The following is a 20,001-nucleotide window of genomic DNA, read 5'->3' as shown; positions in this document are numbered from 1 at the left end:
CTTAGTTAGTTAAAAGCTCAAGCATCTTACCTTTTTTCCAACCAGGGTCGTCTACATAAGTGGAGGGGGGGGTGGTAGAAGCATCTTACCTTTCTTCCAACCAGGGTCGTCTACATAAGTGGAGGGGGGGGTGGTAGAGGAAGTTTATCTCCAAATAATTTGAAGGGTGGTATGGAGTAGGCATCTAAACGAGATAAAAGGTAGACATTGGGAGGGTGGATAGGGCTCAAGGGGGGATAGGGAGCATGCATCTAATGGGGGTCATATTTGTTGAGGAGTTTCCATTGATGAAATAGGGTAAAATTCATTACTGTAAAAATTTATTTAATAATTGAATTGTAGGCAGATCATTAAACTAATCAAACTTTCTATCGCATACAATCACAATCTCACTCAAACATATGTATATATTTTTTTAAATAAAATTTATATCATGCTTTCAAAAATAATTATACTATAAGACAAACACTAATTTTATCCCTCAATAATATATATACATATTTGTTCATTACAATAAAGCCAAGGTAAAAATAAAACAATTAATTTTTTAAGGTTTCTTTTTGTAATTTCTACTAGAATTTTTTTGAAAACCATATTAATTTTTTTAAATCTAAAAATGTCAACTAAATTTTAACATATTCATTTTGACATAAAATAAATCCCTAGATATTTTAGAGATGCAAAATAAAGCAGGGTAGATATACATTTTATTATAATATAAAATAACTTTTTTAAATATAGGTCTTGGACATTTGTCAGCAATAATAATTAACAAAGCGTCAATTTACCGTATCATAAAAATTTATCACCTTTAAGTCATGATATACATTTCGTAAAATTTGAAAAAAATCTTTAGAGAAATTGACATAATTAATTTCTTATTTTAAAACAAAATATTATAATTATAAAAAGAAGTTAGCTAAAAAAAGAATTAATTTTTACCTATTTAAATACATATCTTTTTAATTTTTATTTAAAAATGAATTTAAAAACACTTTTTTACGTTTCGTTTTTAACGATTTCACTTAGTCATATCGTATTATCATTCGTCGATTACTATAGCACAGCCCCTTATTCCACACCAGGACCTCCTTCACCCGCTACCCAAATCTATAGTAGTAATATCTTTTTTTATATATCATAAAAAATGAAAAATCCTGACTAACTAAGAATTATATTAAACAACTCTGAACCATATTGAACTGTAAGTTTTGTTATATCTAATATTCCTATAAAAGACGTATTGTATTCAAATATTTAGGCTAACATAATAATTTTCTTAACTATTAACTCAAGATTAAAAAAACTACATGTACATTATTTTTTTAAATGTTTGAATCAGAAATATTTTAATCATTTTTTGAAAAATTTCATTTTTCCTATTTTCTACAAATAAAAAGCTAAAATAAAGGGAACAAAATTTAATCATCATGATTTCGAAGCTTACGTGGATAAGGTGGCCAAAAAATTGGTCAAGATGTTACAAGGTGTTAAAATTTTATTGAAACATAATAAGGATAAAAGATCAATAAGGATCAATCCCATAGATGTTGTGCTAGCAATAGACGCTAGTGGTGCCATGGGTCTAGATAAATTCGAGTGTGCCAAATATTTTGCTAAAGTATGACATAATATAATAATATTTTAAATCAAATTGATTAGTACTTATTTGAAATCTTTTTTTAAAGTTATTAGTGGCATTTGTCAGTTAAGATTAGGATAATGTTGTATTTGCAATTTTATGATATATATTTTCTTGCATTTTTCATATAAATAACTCATTTATTATAACTCCATTTATAAGGACGGATAAAATAAATCTGCTATATTTTTTGTTTATTATTATTTAATTAATAATATTAATTAATGAAAGTCTTACAAACAAAATCACTATTTTCTCTTGTTTTGAGAATTCTTCTCATCTTTGATTATATATTTTTCTTATAAAAATTTATAATATTTTTGAATATTATTTTTAATGATCATCAACAATGAAGTTTGACTTTTGTTCTAAGATTATTTTCTTGCTCGAACAAATTTTAATTGCAAAATATATATCAGAAAATAAACCGATTTTCCTTAATTATAAATTCCATACGTTTTAGAGTTTTTATCCTAAATAAGCTAGCTCTTAAATCAATTTTAGGTAAAATTCTAGCCTAAGCCATATTCGAGTAGGCCTAAGTTAGGCTATTTACAACAAACTAAAAAAAATTTTTTTTTTTTTAATTTAAATAATTCTTTTAAAGCAATTAGATTTAAATTAAGCAATTAACCTCATAAAACTAGATATATAGTAAAAATTAATAATATGAACCAAATTTGAAACTTCAACCAAAATATTTACATAATTATTAGTGTGTTGTTAAACGGCTCATTTTAAGCCGATTTTTAAAAACGCTAACTCATATTATATTTGAAAAAATATTATGCGAGCCTTAAGTTTATTCTCATAGGTGGCACAAAGGTTTCAACATCTATTAACGAAATCTCGCGGCTAAGGCAATATTTTTCTGACTAAAATAATGAGTCGCTTTTAAAATCGGCTTTAATCGAGCCGTTTAACCAACTAATAATTATAATTAAAGTAAATTATTAATTTTTTTTAAGTAATTTAAATCTTTAGGAATTCAATATTAAAAGATTATAATAAGATAAAAACAATGTAAATATCTAAAAATTTTATACCATATCTATAAAAAATAAATAAAAAAATTAATTAATAAATAAATCATGCTCTAAAATAGGTTCGGGTCCTAAATATCCCACAGCTGTTTTCGCGTTAAAAAGAAGAAAGATGGTGAATACAAACTAGACATTTTTAACATTTTTTTAAATTTTATTTTTAACATTTTTAAAATTTTAATAAATTTATAAATATTTATACAATAATTATTTATAAAAGTAAAACATATTAAATTTTTTAATTGTACTAATATAGAAATAATATTTAACTTTATATAAATATATTTAACAATTATAAATAAAATATTTAAATATATATAAAATAATATTTATTTATATATATTAAGAAAGACTATTAAAACATATCATAATCCTCGATTAATATAAATGATTTCAAATAATAATAGAATAAACCGATAATCTTGCATCTGTTTTGTCAGATATAAAAGAAAGGTTATTGACAAACTGTCAGATGACAGGTATAAAGATTTAATATGACGTAAAATAATATAAATTTTTATCCACTATTTTCTATTTTTATCTAAGATAAAAAGCTTCAAAATATATTTTTTTAATATGCCCCACTGAGTATTTTGGAGAAGATATCTTAAAGCTCCCTACCTATTTTTTTCTCTCCCTTTCCTCATTCTATACTGTGTGTGTGTGCATTAGACTAAAAATATTTCAATTATTATCTTCATATAGCCATTTATGCCACTTATCCTTTACATTATTTTAACTAGATATACAAAAATACGAATCGAATCGAACAATTAATATTCGTAGGAATAATAAAATGATTATTCGATTCGATTCGTCGAATATTCAATTCAATTTGAAAATTTTATTTAAAACCGTAAATTAAAAAAGATAGCATATTAAATTTATTTTGTAAAATTTAACTTTGGATAAAAGAGAAACATATTTTATTAGTAAGATAATATAGATACATATATAGTATAATAATGTAGAAAAATCAATATAATATTCAAATCATGTAAAACAAATATACCAACAACAAATTTTTAAAGAAAAACTATCTGGTTCGCCCCTCATTCTTAACGGGATAGCTAGTTATTTAAAATTGTATATGAGTTATAAATTACATATAAATAAATACTTTCTTCGTCCATCATAAAACAATTTTCGGAGGTTAATTTTGTATTATGAATTATTCGAATAAAAACAGCCGTTAACAACATTTAGAAATATAAAATGTTTCTTCATTTTTCCTAGGAAATTTTATTAAATAGGAATAATTGTAAATAATTCCTACTAATTATATATTATTAATAAATTATTTTAATCGAATAATCTCGAATTATTCGATCGAATAATAGATAAAATATTTGAAGAATAATATATTTTCCTATTATTATTTTTGAATCGAAATTGTGTTATTCGTATTCGTAAATACGAATCTAATCAAATCGAATATCTTATAATAAATAATTAGTTTTAGGTATAATTTTAACTATTATTATTATAATTTTAGACACATCAAAAAAGACACCAACTATCGATGATTTTTTTGGAATAATATTATTGAAAATCTTTTAGACGCATTTTTTTAAATCTAAAAATCATCGAATGAAAAATTTTGATGATATTACTTATATAAAAAAATATATATTAAATTTAATATAGCATTGCCCTCGAGTTCTAGGGTTGAATAATTTGGAGGCTATGTCTCCTACCCACCCCGGCCATGTAGACACTGATTATAGATATTACCAGATGAAATCCTTAACTACGCATATATTTAAAATTTATTTTGGTGTTTATGTTTTAAGTACATGTTACTTATTTGTAATAAATTGTCATTTCTATTGTATTCTAGGTCTTTAGGCTTTGTCCTCTGAAAATATCCAACCAAACCATTTTAAATTTCTGAACCCTTCAGATTCGAAGCTATATTAAACTTTACATTGCTAGTGAAATGTACATATATTTATCAAGATCTTTAACTGTGGATAACTAAATTTTGAAAAGTTAACATCATCCAGCAAATCACATTAAGAAATTATTTTTTAATAATATCTAAATCAAAAGTGTTTAATTATTTCTAATCTATTAAATTGTTAAGATTAGGTAAGTTTCAATTACATATTTATTTAAATTCTAAGTCTATATTTTTTGAAGTAATCAGATTTTATAATTTTTATACCTATTATTGACCAAGACATGTGAAAAGTCTAATAATTAATTAATCGATTGTTTTAAGTTAAAAATGTGAAATTGATTTTATGAATATAATAATGATTATATTTATATTCTACATTTCTTTTATAAATTATCTCCTTCCATATATTTAGACATGATACAAAAAATATGAATAATAAAGTTTTATTTTAAAATATATTTTCAAAAATTCTCAATTTATATGACAAAAAATTAAAAAGCTACAAATATCCTATAATAAAATATAATATTTAATTATAAATAATATGACATTCAGATTCTATTTGTAATGTAAAAATTAATTGTCGAACTAAAACATATTGAAAAAAACTAGACAAAAATTTTATGGATGAAAAAGATGTAATCGATTTCACCAATCTTTTCCTCACAAATAGAACATACATCCACAATGTAAATATCGATTCAGTCATATAATTTTACTTTTCCCCAAAAATAATAATTTCAACCTTTATAATTTAACGTTTTTTACGTTTTTTAATAAAAATATATGCATAACAATTGAATCTGTTGAATGTGAATATGCAAGTTAATATCTAACATACTTTATCTAAGCAAAAGTGTTCAACTCCATTTCAATGCTATAACAACATTTCTTTCTGTGAAAACTATTATCGGAATATTATTAAATATGAAGTTTACATTGACACATATTCACAACCAGCCTGATGAATCATAAGAAGAGAATTATATTTTAGTGAATAAACTTAAAGAACAAATTAGAGCTTACAACTATCAAAACATATAATCAAGTTATGCGTATTAGAAAAATAGATCCTCTCTTTCAACTCCATCCTAATGCTCTACCAACATTTCTACCTGTCAAAACTATTATGAATCGTGTTATTAAATCATTGAGACCACCTTTGCCTCTTATAAATTCTGATATCCGATTATAAATTAATACTTGATAATAAGACTTTTTTTAATTTGTAATGAAAATAATGAATTATTAATATTTTCTACACTTGAAAGTCTCTGTAATGCCGACCAAATTTTGATGGGCGGCACATTTTTTTCGTGTCCTATATTATTTAAGCAATTATACACTATTCATACAATAATTCTTTGCGCGTATATATTATTGCCAAATAAAAATAAAGAATTCTAAAAATAACCATTGTCGATCTATAGGTATTTTCTTTTCTCCTTCTAAAGCCATTATAGATTTTTAAATGAGAGTACTTACGAATTCGAATAAATATTTCCAACCTGCTATTTTCATTATGGTCAATGTATTTTAAGACGAATACAGGGTAATAGGTTGACAGCATATAGAATTCTTAATCCTGATTTTAAGATCGCAGACTAATAGCGATACCCTTCTTAACCGAAATCGACATACCATTGGTATTGTCAGATTTAAATAATGAAGTAGAGGCCTTTAATTTAGATCCCATAAGAGATCTCTTTACATACTTTAAAAGTACTTGGATTAACCCAAACGCTAAATTTAAATATAAGATGTGGAACATGTATGATGTTCAAGGTGTAAGAACAAATAACCATGTTGAAGGATTTTATTGTTCTCTAAAAGATTATATAACATATTCTCATCCTAATTTATATCTTTGACATGTATGATGTTCAAGGTGTAAGAACAAATAACCATGTTGAAGGATTTTATCGTTCTATAAGTGTATATTACTTATTGTTACTTATCCTAATTTATATATTTTTATTGATATGTTATAACAAATAAATGGGAAAAAAGTTACCGAGAGAAAAAAAAATACTGCAAAATAGACAAGAAATATTTTTATATTACACTACCTATACACCTTAGTAGTATTTAGAAAGTCAAAAAATCAAATATTCTACGAAGATATTTCTGTGAATTAAAATCTTTATTTTCGCATATCTTGGATAAGATATTTAATATCGAAAAAAAAAAATTTAAATGAAAAATAATCTAGTCAGCAGGTATATCATTATTTTTTTTCGATATTAAATATCTTGATATTTTATCTAAATACTGCATTGGTGTATAAGTAGTGTAATATAAAAATGTTTCTTGTCTGATTTTCTCGTCTATTATACAGTATTTTTTTTTTCTTTCGGTAACTTTTTTCCAATTACGCAATTGGATAAATTTTATATCCATATCTTGTTGTATTTGTTTTAATATATCAATAAAAAGATATAAATTAGGATGAGAATATGTTATATACTCTTTTAAAGAACGATGAAATCCCTCATGTTCTTACACCTTGAACATCATACATGTTCCACATCTTATATTTAAATATAGCGTTTGGGTTAATCCAAGTACTTTTAAAGTATGTAAAGAGATCTCTTATGGGATCTAAATTAAAGGCCTCTACTTCATTATTTAATTCTGACAATACCAATGGTATGTCGATTTCGGTTAAGAAGGGTATCGCCATTAGTCTGCGATAAAATCTATTAAAATCAGGATTAAGACGACTATATGCTGTCAACCTATTACCCTGTATTCGTCTTAAAATATATTGACAATAATGAAAGTAGCATCCCTTGACAGAAATGGTTGGAAAAATTTCTTCGAGTGCTGTAAGTGCTCCCATTTCGAAATCTATAAGTGCTTTAGAAGGAGAAAGGGAAATACCTATAGATCGGCAATAGTTTTTTAAAAGATTCAACATTTTTAGATACGTTTCTTTATTTTTATTTGGCAATAATATATATGCGCAAGGAATTATTGTATGATTAATCCTTATATGAATAGTGTATAATTGTAATATAGGACACGAAAAAAATGTGCCGTCCATCAAAATTTGGTCGGCATTACAGAGACTTTCAAGTAGTTCATGTGTAGAAAATATTCATTATTTTCATTACAAATTAAAAAAGTCTTATTATCAAGTGTTAATTTATAATCCCCGTATAATCGGATATCAGAATTTATAAGAGGCAAAGGTGGTCTCAATGATTTAATAACACGATTCATAATAGTTTTGACAGATAGAAATGTTGGTAGAGCATTAGAATAGAGTTAAAAGAGGATCCATTTTTCTAATATGCATAACTTGATTATATGTTTTACGTTTGCTTTGATAGGGGTACGCTCGAATTTGTTCTTTAAGTTTATTCATAGTTACTAAAATTGCATAATGCTCTTCCTCAGATTCAGAAGGATGGTTGTGAATATGTGTCAATGTAAACTGCATATTTAATAATGTACCTCTTGCCGTACAATGACTTAGTCTACATTTAAATAAAATTCCAAATTTATGATGAACATATAGAAATTTATTTGAATATAACAAATTACGTTTTTTATGGGAAAGAATAAAATTATATGGCTGTTCTACATTTAAATATGAGAATTGAATGTTATTAACTGATATTGGTAAAGTTACAGAGCTATCAGCTGCAATGGAGATATCGATTACAACATCTTCATCTATAAAACTTTCGTCCAAATATGGTAAAACATGGAGATCATCCTCTCCATCTTCTTGTTCATGATTAATCACAGAAGTCACAATCTCTTTATTTCTACCCATCGATTCTTAAGGAAAAAAATATTTTTGATTAATTATGATAAAATTAAAAAGAAAATATTTTAACAAAATTTTGATTAACTATGATAAAATTAAAAAGAAAATATATTAACAAAATTTTGATTAACCAAAATCAGCATCTTCTCGAATAGGATTTATCATTGAGGATATCGACTCCGGACCTTCTTCAGGGATCCCAGAAATCCCCACAGCACCTCCATCTTCTTGTTCATGATTAATCACAGAAGTCACAATCTTTTCATTTCTACCCATCGATTCTTAAGGAAAAAAATATTTTTGATTAATTATGATAAAATTAAAAAGAAAATATACTAACAAAATTTTGATTAACTATGATAAAATTAAAAAGAAAATATATTAACAAAATTTTGATTAACTAAAATCAGCATCTTCTCGAATAGGATTTATCATTGAGGATATCGACTCCGGACCTTCTTCAGGGATCCCAGAAATCCCCACAGCACCTCCATCTTCTTGTTCATGATTAATCACAGAAGTCACAATCTCTTCATTTCTACGCATCGATTCTTAAGGAAAAAAATATTTTTGATTAATTATGATAAAATTAAAAAGAAAATATACTAACAAAATTTTGATTAACTATGATAAAATTAAAAAGAAAATATATTAACAAAATTTTGTTTAACCAAAATCAGCATCTTCTCGAATAGGATTGATCATCGAGGATATCGACTCCGGACCTTCTTCAAGGATCCCAGAAATCCCCACAGCACCTCCATCTTCTTGTTCATGATTAATCACAGAAGTCACAATCTCTTCATTTCTACCCATCGATTCTTAAGGAAAAATATATTTTTGATTAATTATGATAAAATTAAAAAGAAAATATACTAAAAAAATTTTGATTAACTATGATTAAATTAAAAAGAAAATATATTAACAAAATTTTGATTAACCAAAATCAGCATCTTCTCGAATAGGATTGATCATCGAATATATCGACTCCGGACCTTCTTCAAGGATCCCAGAAATCCTCACAGCACTTCCATCTTCTTGTTTATGAATATTCACAGAAGTCACATTATCTTCATTTCTTCCCAATGATACTTAAGGAAAAATATATTAATTTGATTTTCATATTATATTGTAAAATACTTCCTCTTCTTGCTCTCAAGTAGTTGCAAATATCTAGAGAATAATAAATTACATCTTGTATATTAAAATCTTGCATATTAAATAATTTACCATTGCATTCTGCTGTCAGAATAAATACATTATTTAATGTAAATCCTCTACCATGGCAGGTTGGAGAAGTACAAATATAATAAATTATACATTTATAATATTTGGACTTTCGGTATGAAGTTGGTATCATTATTTAAGATTGCCACAATAACAATATTGAAGTAAATACTGTAAAATATTAATATGTAAAAATTTTAATTAAAACAATTACCTTTTCCTTTAAGGAGATAAACAGATATACAATATTGATGTAAATTAATGAGATAACCAATACAGTATTGAAGTATATACTTTAAAATATTAATATGTAAAAATTTTAATTAAAACAATTACCTTTTCCTTTAAGGAGATAAACAAATATACAATATTGATGTAAATTAATGAGATAACCAAAAATACAGTATTGAAGTAAATACTTTAAAATATTAATATGTAAAAATTTTAATTAAAACAATTACCTTTTCCTTTGAGGAGATAAACAGATATACAATATTGATGTAAATTAATGAGATAACCAAAAATACAGTATTGAAGTATATACTTTAAAATATTAATATGTAAAAATTTTAATTAAAACATTTACCTTTTCCTTTAAGGAGATATACATATATACAATATTGATGTAAATTAATGAGATAACCAAAAATACAGTATTGAATTAAATACTTTAAAATATTAATATGTAAAAATTTTAATTAAAACAATTACCTTTTCCGTTGAGGAGATAAACAAATATACAATATTGAAGTAAATTAATGAGATAACCAAAATTACAATATTGAAGTAAATACTTTAAAATATTAATATGTAAAAATTTTAATTAAAACAATTACCTTTTCCTTTAAGGAGATAAACAGATATACAATATTGATGTAAATTAATGAGATAACCAATACAGTATTGAAGTAAATACTTTAAAATATTAATATGTAAAAATTTTAATTAAAACAATTACCTTTTCCTTTAAGGAGATAAACAAATATACAATATTGATGTAAATTAATGAGATAGCTAAAAATACAGTATTGAAGTAAATACTTTAAAATATTAATATGTAAAAATTTTAATTAAAACAATTACCTTTTCCTTTAAGGAGATAAACAAATATACAATATTGATGTAAATTAATGTGATAACCAAAAATTCAGTATTGAAGTAAATACTTTAAAATATTAATATGTAAAAATTTTAATTAAAACAATTACCTTTTCCTTTAAGGAGATAAACAAATATACAATATTGATGTAAATTAATGAGATAACCAAAAATACAATATTGAAGTAAATACTTTAAAATATTAATATGTAAAAATTTTAATTAAAACAATTACCTTTTCCTTTAAGGAGATAAACAGATATACAATATTGATGTAAATTAATGAGATAACCAAAAATACAGTACTGAAGTAAATACTTTAAAATATTAATATGTAAAAATTTTAATTAAAACAATTACCTTTTCCTTTGAAGAGATAAACAAATATACAATATTGAAGTAAATTAATGAGATAACCAAAATTACAATATTGAAGTAAATACTTTAAAATATTAATATGTAAAAATTTTAATTAAAACAATTACCTTTTCCTTTAAGGAGATAAACAGATATACAATATTGATGTAAATTAATGAGATAACCAAAAATACAGTACTGAAGTAAATACTTTAAAATATTAATATGTAAAAATTTTAATTAAAACAATTACCTTTTCCTTTAAGGAGATAAACAAATATACAATATTGATGTAAATTAATGAGATAACCAAAAATACAATATTGAAGTAAATACTTTAAAATGTAAAAATTTTAATTAAAACAATTACCTTTTCCTTTAAGGAGATAAACAAATATACAATATTGATGTAAATTAATGAGATAACCAAAAATACAGTATTGAAGTAAATACTTTAAAATATTAATATGTAAAAATTTTAATTAAAACAATTACCTTTTCCTTTGAGGAGATAAACAAATATACAATATTGAAGTAAATTAATGAGATAACCAAAATTACAATATTGAAGTAAATACTTTAAAATATTAATATGTAAAAATTTTAATTAAAACAATTACCTTTTCCTTTAAGTAGATAAACAAATATACAATATTGATGTAAATTAATGAGATAACCAAAAATACAGTATTGAAGTAAATACTTTAAAATATTAATATGTAAAAATTTTAATTAAAACAATTACCTTTTCCTTTAAGGAGATAAACAAATATACAATATTGATGTAAATTAATGAGATAACCAAAAATACAATATTGAAGTAAATACTTTAAAATGTAAAAATTTTAATTAAAACAATTACCTTTTCCTTTAAGGAGATAAACAAATATACAATATTGATGTAAATTAATGAGATAACCAAAAATACAGCATTGAAGTAAACACTTTAAAATATTAATATGTAAAAATTTTAATTAAAACAATTACCTTTTCCTTTAAGGAGATAAACAGATATACAATATTGATGTAAATTAATGAGATAACCAAAAATACAGTATTGAAGTAAATACTTTAAAATATTAATATGTAAAAATTTTAATTAAAACAATTACCTTTTCCTTTGAGGAGATAAACAAATATACAATATTGAAGTAAATTAATGAGATAACCAAAATTACAATATTGAAGTAAATACTTTAAAATATTAATATGTTAAAATTTTAATTAAAACAATTACCTTTTCATTTAAGGAGATAAACAAATATACAATATTGATGTAAATTAATGAGATAACCAAAAATACAGTATTGAAGTAAATACTTTAAAATATTAATATGTAAAAATTTTAATTAAAACAATTACCTTTTCCTTTAAGGAGATAAACAAATATACAATATTGATGTAAATTAATGAGATAACCAAAAATACAGCATTGAAGTAAACACTTTAAAATATTAATATGTAAAAATTTTAATTAAAACAATTACCTTTTCCTTTAAGGAGATAAACAGATATACAATATTGATGTAAATTAATGAGATAACCAAAAATACAGTATTGAAGTATATACTTTAAAATATTAATATGTAAAAATTTTAATTAAAACAATTACCTTTTCCTTTAAGGAGATAAACAAATATACAATATTGATGTAAATTAATGAGATAGCTAAAAATACAGTATTGAAGTAAATACTTTAAAATATTAATATGTAAAAATTTTAATTAAAACAATTACCTTTTCCTTTAAGGAGATAAACAAATATACAATATTGATGTAAATTAATGTGATAACCAAAAATTCAGTATTGAAGTAAATACTTTAAAATATTAATATGTAAAAATTTTAATTAAAACAATTACCTTTTCCTTTATGGAGATAAACAAATATACAATATTGATGTAAATTAATAAGATAACCAAAAATACAGTATTGAAGTAAATACTTTAAAATATTAATATGTAAAAATTTTAATTAAAACAATTACCTTTTCCTTTAAGGAGATAAACAAATATACAATATTGATGTAAATTAATGAGATAACCAAAAATACAGTATTGAAGTAAATACTTTAAAATATTAATATGTAAAAATTTTAATTAAAACAATTACCTTTTCCTTTGAAGAGATAAACAAATATACAATATTGAAGTAAATTAATGAGATAACCAAAATTACAATATTGAAGTAAATACTTTAAAATATTAATATGTAAAAATTTTAATTAAAACAATTACCTTTTCCTAAGGAGATAAACAGATATACAATATTGATGTAAATTAATGAGATAACCAAAAATACAGTACTGAAGTAAATACTTTAAAATATTAATATGTAAAAATTTTAATTAAAACAATTACCTTTTCCTTTAAGGAGATAAACAAATATACAATATTGATGTAAATTAATGAGATAACCAAAAATACAATATTGAAGTAAATACTTTAAAATGTAAAAATTTTAATTAAAACAATTACCTTTTCCTTTAAGGAGATAAACAAATATACAATATTGATGTAAATTAATGAGATAACCAAAAATACAGCATTGAAGTAAACACTTTAAAATATTAATATGTGAAAATTTTAATTAAAACAATTACCTTTTCCTTTAAGGAGATAAACAGATATACAATATTGATGTAAATTAATGAGATAACCAAAATTACAATATTGAAGTAAATACTTTAAAATATTAATATGTAAAAATTTTAATTAAAACAATTACCTTTTCCTTTAAGGAGATAAACAGATATACAATATTGATGTAAATTAATGAGATAACCAAAAATACAGTACTGAAGTAAATACTTTAAAATATTAATATGTAAAAATTTTAATTAAAACAATTACCTTTTCCTTTAAGGAGATAAACAAATATACAATATTGATGTAAATTAATGAGATAATCAAAAATACAATATTGAAGTAAATACTTTAAAATGTAAAAATTTTAATTAAAACAATTACCTTTTCCTTTAAGGAGATAAACAAATATACAATATTGATGTAAATTAATGAGATAACCAAAAATACAGCATTGAAGTAAACACTTTAAAATATTAATATGTAAAAATTTTAATTAAAACAATTACCTTTTCCTTTAAGGAGATAAACAGATATACAATATTGATGTAAATTAATGAGATAACCAAAAATACAGTATTGAAGTAAATACTTTAAAATATTAATATGTAAAAATTTTAATTAAAACAATTACCTTTTCCTTTGAGGAGATAAACAAATATACAATATTGAAGTAAATTAATGAGATAACCAAAATTACAATATTGAAGTAAATACTTTAAAATATTAATATGTAAAAATTTTAATTAAAACAATTACCTTTTCATTTAAGGAGATAAACAAATATACAATATTGATGTAAATTAATGAGATAACCAAAAATACAGTATTGAAGTAAATACTTTAAAATATTAATATGTAAAAATTTTAATTAAAACAATTACCTTTTCCTTTAAGGAGATAAACAAATATACAATATTGATGTAAATTAATGATATAACCAAAAATACAGCATTGAAGTAAACACTTTAAAATATTAATATGTAAAAATTTTAATTAAAACAATTACCTTTTCCTTTAAGGAGATAAACAGATATACAATATTGATGTAAATTAATGAGATAACCAAAAATACAGTATTGAAGTATATACTTTAAAATATTAATATGTAAAAATTTTAATTAAAACAATTACCTTTTCCTTTAAGGAGATAAACAAATATACAATATTGATGTAAATTAATGAGATAACCAAAAATACAGCATTGAAGTAAACACTTTAAAATATTAATATGTAAAAATTTTAATTAAAACAATTAACTTTTCCTTTAAGGAGATAAACAAATATACAATATTGATGTAAATTAATGAGATAACCAAAAATACAGCATTGAGGTAAACACTTTAAAATATTAATATGTAAAAATTTTAATTAAAACAATTACCTTTTCCTTTAAGGAGATAAACAGATATACAATATTGATGTAAATTAATGAGATAACCAAAAATACAGTATTGAAGTATATACTTTAAAATATTAATATGTAAAAATTTTAATTAAAACAATTACCTTTTCCTTTAAGGAGATAAACAAATATACAATATTGATGTAAATTAATGAGATAACCAAAAATACAGCATTGAAGTAAATACTTTAAAATATTAATATGTAAAAATTTTAATTAAAACAATTACCTTTTCCTTTAAGGAGATAAACAGATATACAATATTGATGTAAATTAATGAGATAACCAAAAATACAGTATTGAAGTAAATACTTTAAAATATTAATATGTAAAAATTTTAATTAAAACAATTACCTTTTCCTTTAAGGAGATAAACAGATATACAATATTGATGTAAATTAATGAGATAACCAAAAATACAGTATTGAAGTAAATACTTTAAAATATTAATATGTAAAAATTTTAATTAAAACAATTACCTTTTCCTTTAAGGAGATAAACAAATATACAATATTGATGTAAATTAATGAGATAACCAAAAATACAGCATTGAAGTAAACACTTTAAAATATTAATATGTAAAAATTTTAATTAAAACAATTACCTTTTCCTTTAAGGAGATAAACAGATATACAATATTGATGTAAATTAATGAGATAACCAAAAATACAGTATTGAAGTAAATACTTTAAAATATTAATATGTAAAAATTTTAATTAAAACAATTACCTTTTCCTTTAAGGAGATAAACAAATATACAATATTGATGTAAATTAATGAGATAACCAAAAATACAGCATTGAAGTAAACACTTTAAAATATTAATATGTAAAAATTTTAATTAAAACAATTACCTTTTCCTTTAAGGAGATAAACAGATATACAATATTGATGTAAATTAATGAGATAACCAAAAATACAGTATTGAAGTAAATACTTTAAAATATTAATATGTAAAAATTTTAATTAAAACAATTACCTTTTCCTTTGAGGAGATAAACAAATATACAATATTGAAGTAAATTAATGAGATAACCAAAAATACAATATTGAAGTAAATACTTTAAAATATTAATATGTAAAAATTTTAATTAAAACAATTACCTTTTCCTTTAAGGAGATAAACAGATATACAATATTGATGTAAATTAATGAGATAACCAAAAATACAGTATTGAAGTAAATACTTTAAAATATTAATATGTAAAAATTTTAATTAAAACAATTACCTTTTCCTTTAAGGAGATAAACAAATATACAATATTGATGTAAATTAATGAGATAACCAAAAATACAGCATTGAAGTAAACACTTTAAAATATTAATATGTAAAAATTTTAATTAAAACAATTACCTTTTCCTTTAAGGAGATAAACAAATATACAATATTGATGTAAATTAATGAGATAACCAAAATTACAATATTGAAGTAAATACTTTAAAATATTAATATGTAAAAATTTTAATTAAAACAATTACCTTTTCCTTTAAGGAGATAAACAAATATACAATATTGATGTAAATTAATGAGATAACCAAAAATACAGTATTGAAGTAAATACTTTAAAATATTAATATGTAAAAATTTTAATTAAAACAATTACCTTTTCCTTTAAGGAGATAAACAAATATACAATATTGATGTAAATTAATGAGATAACCAAAAATACAGTATTGAAGTAAATACTTTAAAATATTAATATGTAAAAATTTTAATTAAAACAATTACCTTTTCCTTTAAGGAGATAAACAAATATACAATATTGATGTAAATTAATGAGATAACCAAAAATACAGTATTGAAGTAAATACTTTAAAATATTAATATGTAAAAATTTTAATTAAAACAATTACCTTTTCCTTTAAGGAGATAAACAAATATACAATATTGATGTAAATTAATGAGATAACCAAAAATACAGTATTGAAGTAAATACTTTAAAATATTAATATGTAAAAATTTTAATTAAAACAATTACCTTTTCCTTTGAGGAGATAAACAAATATACAATATTGAAGTAAATTAATGAGATAACCAAAATTACAATATTGAAGTAAATACTTTAAAATATTAATATGTAAAAATTTTAATTAAAACAATTACCTTTTCCTTTAAGGAGATAAACAGATATACAATATTGATGTAAATTAATGAGATAACCAAAAATACAGTATTGAAGTAAATACTTTAAAATATTAATATGTAAAAATTTTAATTAAAACAATTACCTTTTCCTTTGAGGAGATAAACAAATATACAATATTGATGTAAATTAATGAGATAACCAAAAATACAATATTGAAGTAAATACTTTAAAATATTAATATGTAAAAATTTTAATTAAAACAATTACCTTTTCCTTTAAGGAGATAAACAAATATACAATATTGATGTAAATTAATGAGATAACCAAAAATACAGCATTGAAGTAAACACTTTAAAATATTAATATGTAAAAATTTTAATTAAAACAATTACCTTTTCCTTTAAGGAGATAAACAGATATACAATATTGATGTAAATTAATGAGATAACCAAAATTACAATATTGAAGTAAATACTTTAAAATATTAATATGTAAAAATTTTAATTAAAACAATTACCTTTTCCTTTAAGGAGATAAACAGATATACAATATTGATGTAAATTAATGAGATAACCAAAAATACAGTATTGAAGTAAATACTTTAAAATATTAATATGTAAAAATTTTAATTAAAACAATTACCTTTTCCTTTAAGGAGATAAACAAATATACAATATTGATGTAAATTAATGAGATAATCAAAAATACAATATTGAAGTAAATACTTTAAAATGTAAAAATTTTAATTAAAACAATTACCTTTTCCTTTAAGGAGATAAACAAATATACAATATTGATGTAAATTAATGAGATAACCAAAAATACAGCATTGAAGTAAACACTTTAAAATATTAATATGTAAAAATTTTAATTAAAACAATTACCTTTTCCTTTAAGGAGATAAACAGATATACAATATTGATGTAAATTAATGAGATAACCAAAAATACAGTATTGAAGTAAATACTTTAAAATATTAATATGTAAAAATTTTAATTAAAACAATTACCTTTTCCTTTGAGGAGATAAACAAATATACAATATTGAAGTAAATTAATGAGATAACCAAAATTACAATATTGAAGTAAATACTTTAAAATATTAATATGTAAAAATTTTAATTAAAACAATTACCTTTTCATTTAAGGAGATAAACAAATATACAATATTGATGTAAATTAATGAGATAACCAAAAATACAGTATTGAAGTAAATACTTTAAAATATTAATATGTAAAAATTTTAATTAAAACAATTACCTTTTCCTTTAAGGAGATAAACAAATATACAATATTGATGTAAATTAATGATATAACCAAAAATACAGCATTGAAGTAAACACTTTAAAATATTAATATGTAAAAATTTTAATTAAAACAATTACCTTTTCCTTTAAGGAGATAAACAGATATACAATATTGATGTAAATTAATGAGATAACCAAAAATACAGTATTGAAGTAAATACTTTAAAATATTAATATGTAAAAATTTTAATTAAAACAATTACCTTTTCCTTTAAGGAGATAAACAAATATACAATATTGATGTAAATTAATGAGATAACCAAAAATACAGCATTGAAGTAAACACTTTAAAATATTAATATGTAAAAATTTTAATTAAAACAATTAACTTTTCCTTTAAGGAGATAAACAAATATACAATATTGATGTAAATTAATGAGATAACCAAAAATACAGCATTGAAGTAAACACTTTAAAATATTAATATGTAAAAATTTTAATTAAAACAATTACCTTTTCCTTTAAGGAGATAAACAGATATACAATATTGATGTAAATTAATGAGATAACCAAAAATACAGTATTGAAGTATATACTTTAAAATATTAATATGTAAAAATTTTAATTAAAACAATTACCTTTTCCTTTAAGGAGATAAACAAATATACAATATTGATGTAAATTAATGAGATAACCAAAAATACAGCATTGAAGTAAACACTTTAAAATATTAATATGTAAAAATTTTAATTAAAACAATTACCTTTTCCTTTAAGGAGATAAACAGATATACAATATTGATGTAAATTAATGAGATAACCAAAAATACAATATTGAAGTAAATACTTTAAAATATTAATATGTAAAAATTTTAATTAAAACAATTACCTTTTCCTTTAAGGAGATAAACAGATATACAATATTGATGTAAATTAATGAGATAACCAAAAATACAGTATTGAAGTAAATACTTTAAAATATTAATATGTAAAAATTTTAATTAAAACAATTACCTTTTCCTTTGAGGAGATAAACAAATATACAATATTGAAGTAAATTAATGAGATAACCAAAATTACAATATTGAAGTAAATACTTTAAAATATTAATATGTAAAAATTTTAATTAAAACAATTACCTTTTCCTTTAAGGAGATAAACAGATATACAATATTGATGTAAATTAATGAGATAACCAAAAATACAGTATTGAAGTAAATACTTTAAAATATTAATATGTAAAAATTTTAATTAAAACAATTACCTTTTCCTTTAAGGAGATAAACAAATATACAATATTGATGTAAATTAATGAGATAACCAAAAATACAATATTGAAGTAAATACTTTAAAATATTAATATGTAAAAATTTTAATTAAAACAATTACCTTTTCCTTTAAGGAGATAAACAAATATACAATATTGATGTAAATTAATGAGATAACCAAAAATACAGCATTGAAGTAAACACTTTAAAATATTAATATGTAAAAATTTTAATTAAAACAATTACCTTTTCCTTTAAGGAGATAAACAGATATACAATATTGATGTAAATTAATGAGATAACCAAAAATACAGTATTGAAGTAAATACTTTAAAATATTAATATGTAAAAATTTTAATTAAA

General features: G+C 21.6%; 2 protein-coding genes across 2 annotated transcripts in view; one reads left to right on the top strand and one right to left on the bottom strand.

The window, feature by feature from the left end:
• Positions 1 to 979: 979 nt before the first annotated feature.
• Positions 980 to 20,001, top strand: part of LOC135928259 (uncharacterized) — a 51,474-nt gene continuing 32,452 nt past the window's right edge. The window contains exons 1-2 of the mRNA XM_065464672.1: positions 980 to 1,118; positions 1,401 to 1,621. Coding sequence (XP_065320744.1) covers positions 980 to 1,118; positions 1,401 to 1,621 — 360 coding nt within the window. The remainder of the gene's footprint in view (positions 1,119 to 1,400; positions 1,622 to 20,001) is intronic.
• LOC135931069 (uncharacterized) lies at positions 5,538 to 9,890 on the bottom strand. Its single transcript, XM_065467934.1, has 8 exons — positions 9,808 to 9,890; positions 9,597 to 9,764; positions 9,507 to 9,539; positions 9,308 to 9,457; positions 9,038 to 9,187; positions 8,768 to 8,917; positions 8,498 to 8,647; positions 5,538 to 8,377 (listed from the first exon to the last, which is right to left on the bottom strand). Exons 2-8 carry the CDS (start codon positions 9,724 to 9,726, stop codon positions 7,848 to 7,850), a joined length of 1,293 nt encoding a protein of 430 aa, XP_065324006.1. The 5' UTR covers positions 9,727 to 9,764; positions 9,808 to 9,890; the 3' UTR covers positions 5,538 to 7,847.

This window comes from Gordionus sp. m RMFG-2023, chromosome 1 (genome assembly GCF_954871325.1).
Source record: "Gordionus sp. m RMFG-2023 chromosome 1, tfGorSpeb1-WG-v2, whole genome shotgun sequence".
NCBI lineage: Eukaryota > Metazoa > Nematomorpha > Gordioida > Chordodea > Parachordodidae > Gordionus > Gordionus sp. m RMFG-2023.
The sequence above is the reverse complement of the archived record's forward strand: the minus strand, read 5'-3'. Positions and strand labels throughout refer to the sequence as shown.

Coding starts and splice junctions, on each gene's coding strand:
- LOC135931069 (XM_065467934.1), bottom strand. CDS start 9,726: ATGATACCAACTTCATACCGAAAGTCCAAATATTATAAATGTATAATT. Junction 8,918..9,037: donor TCGAGAAGATGCTGATTTTG/GTTAAACAAAAT, acceptor TTTTTCCTTAAG/AATCGATGCGTAGAAATGAA. Junction 8,648..8,767: donor TCGAGAAGATGCTGATTTTA/GTTAATCAAAAT, acceptor TTTTTCCTTAAG/AATCGATGGGTAGAAATGAA.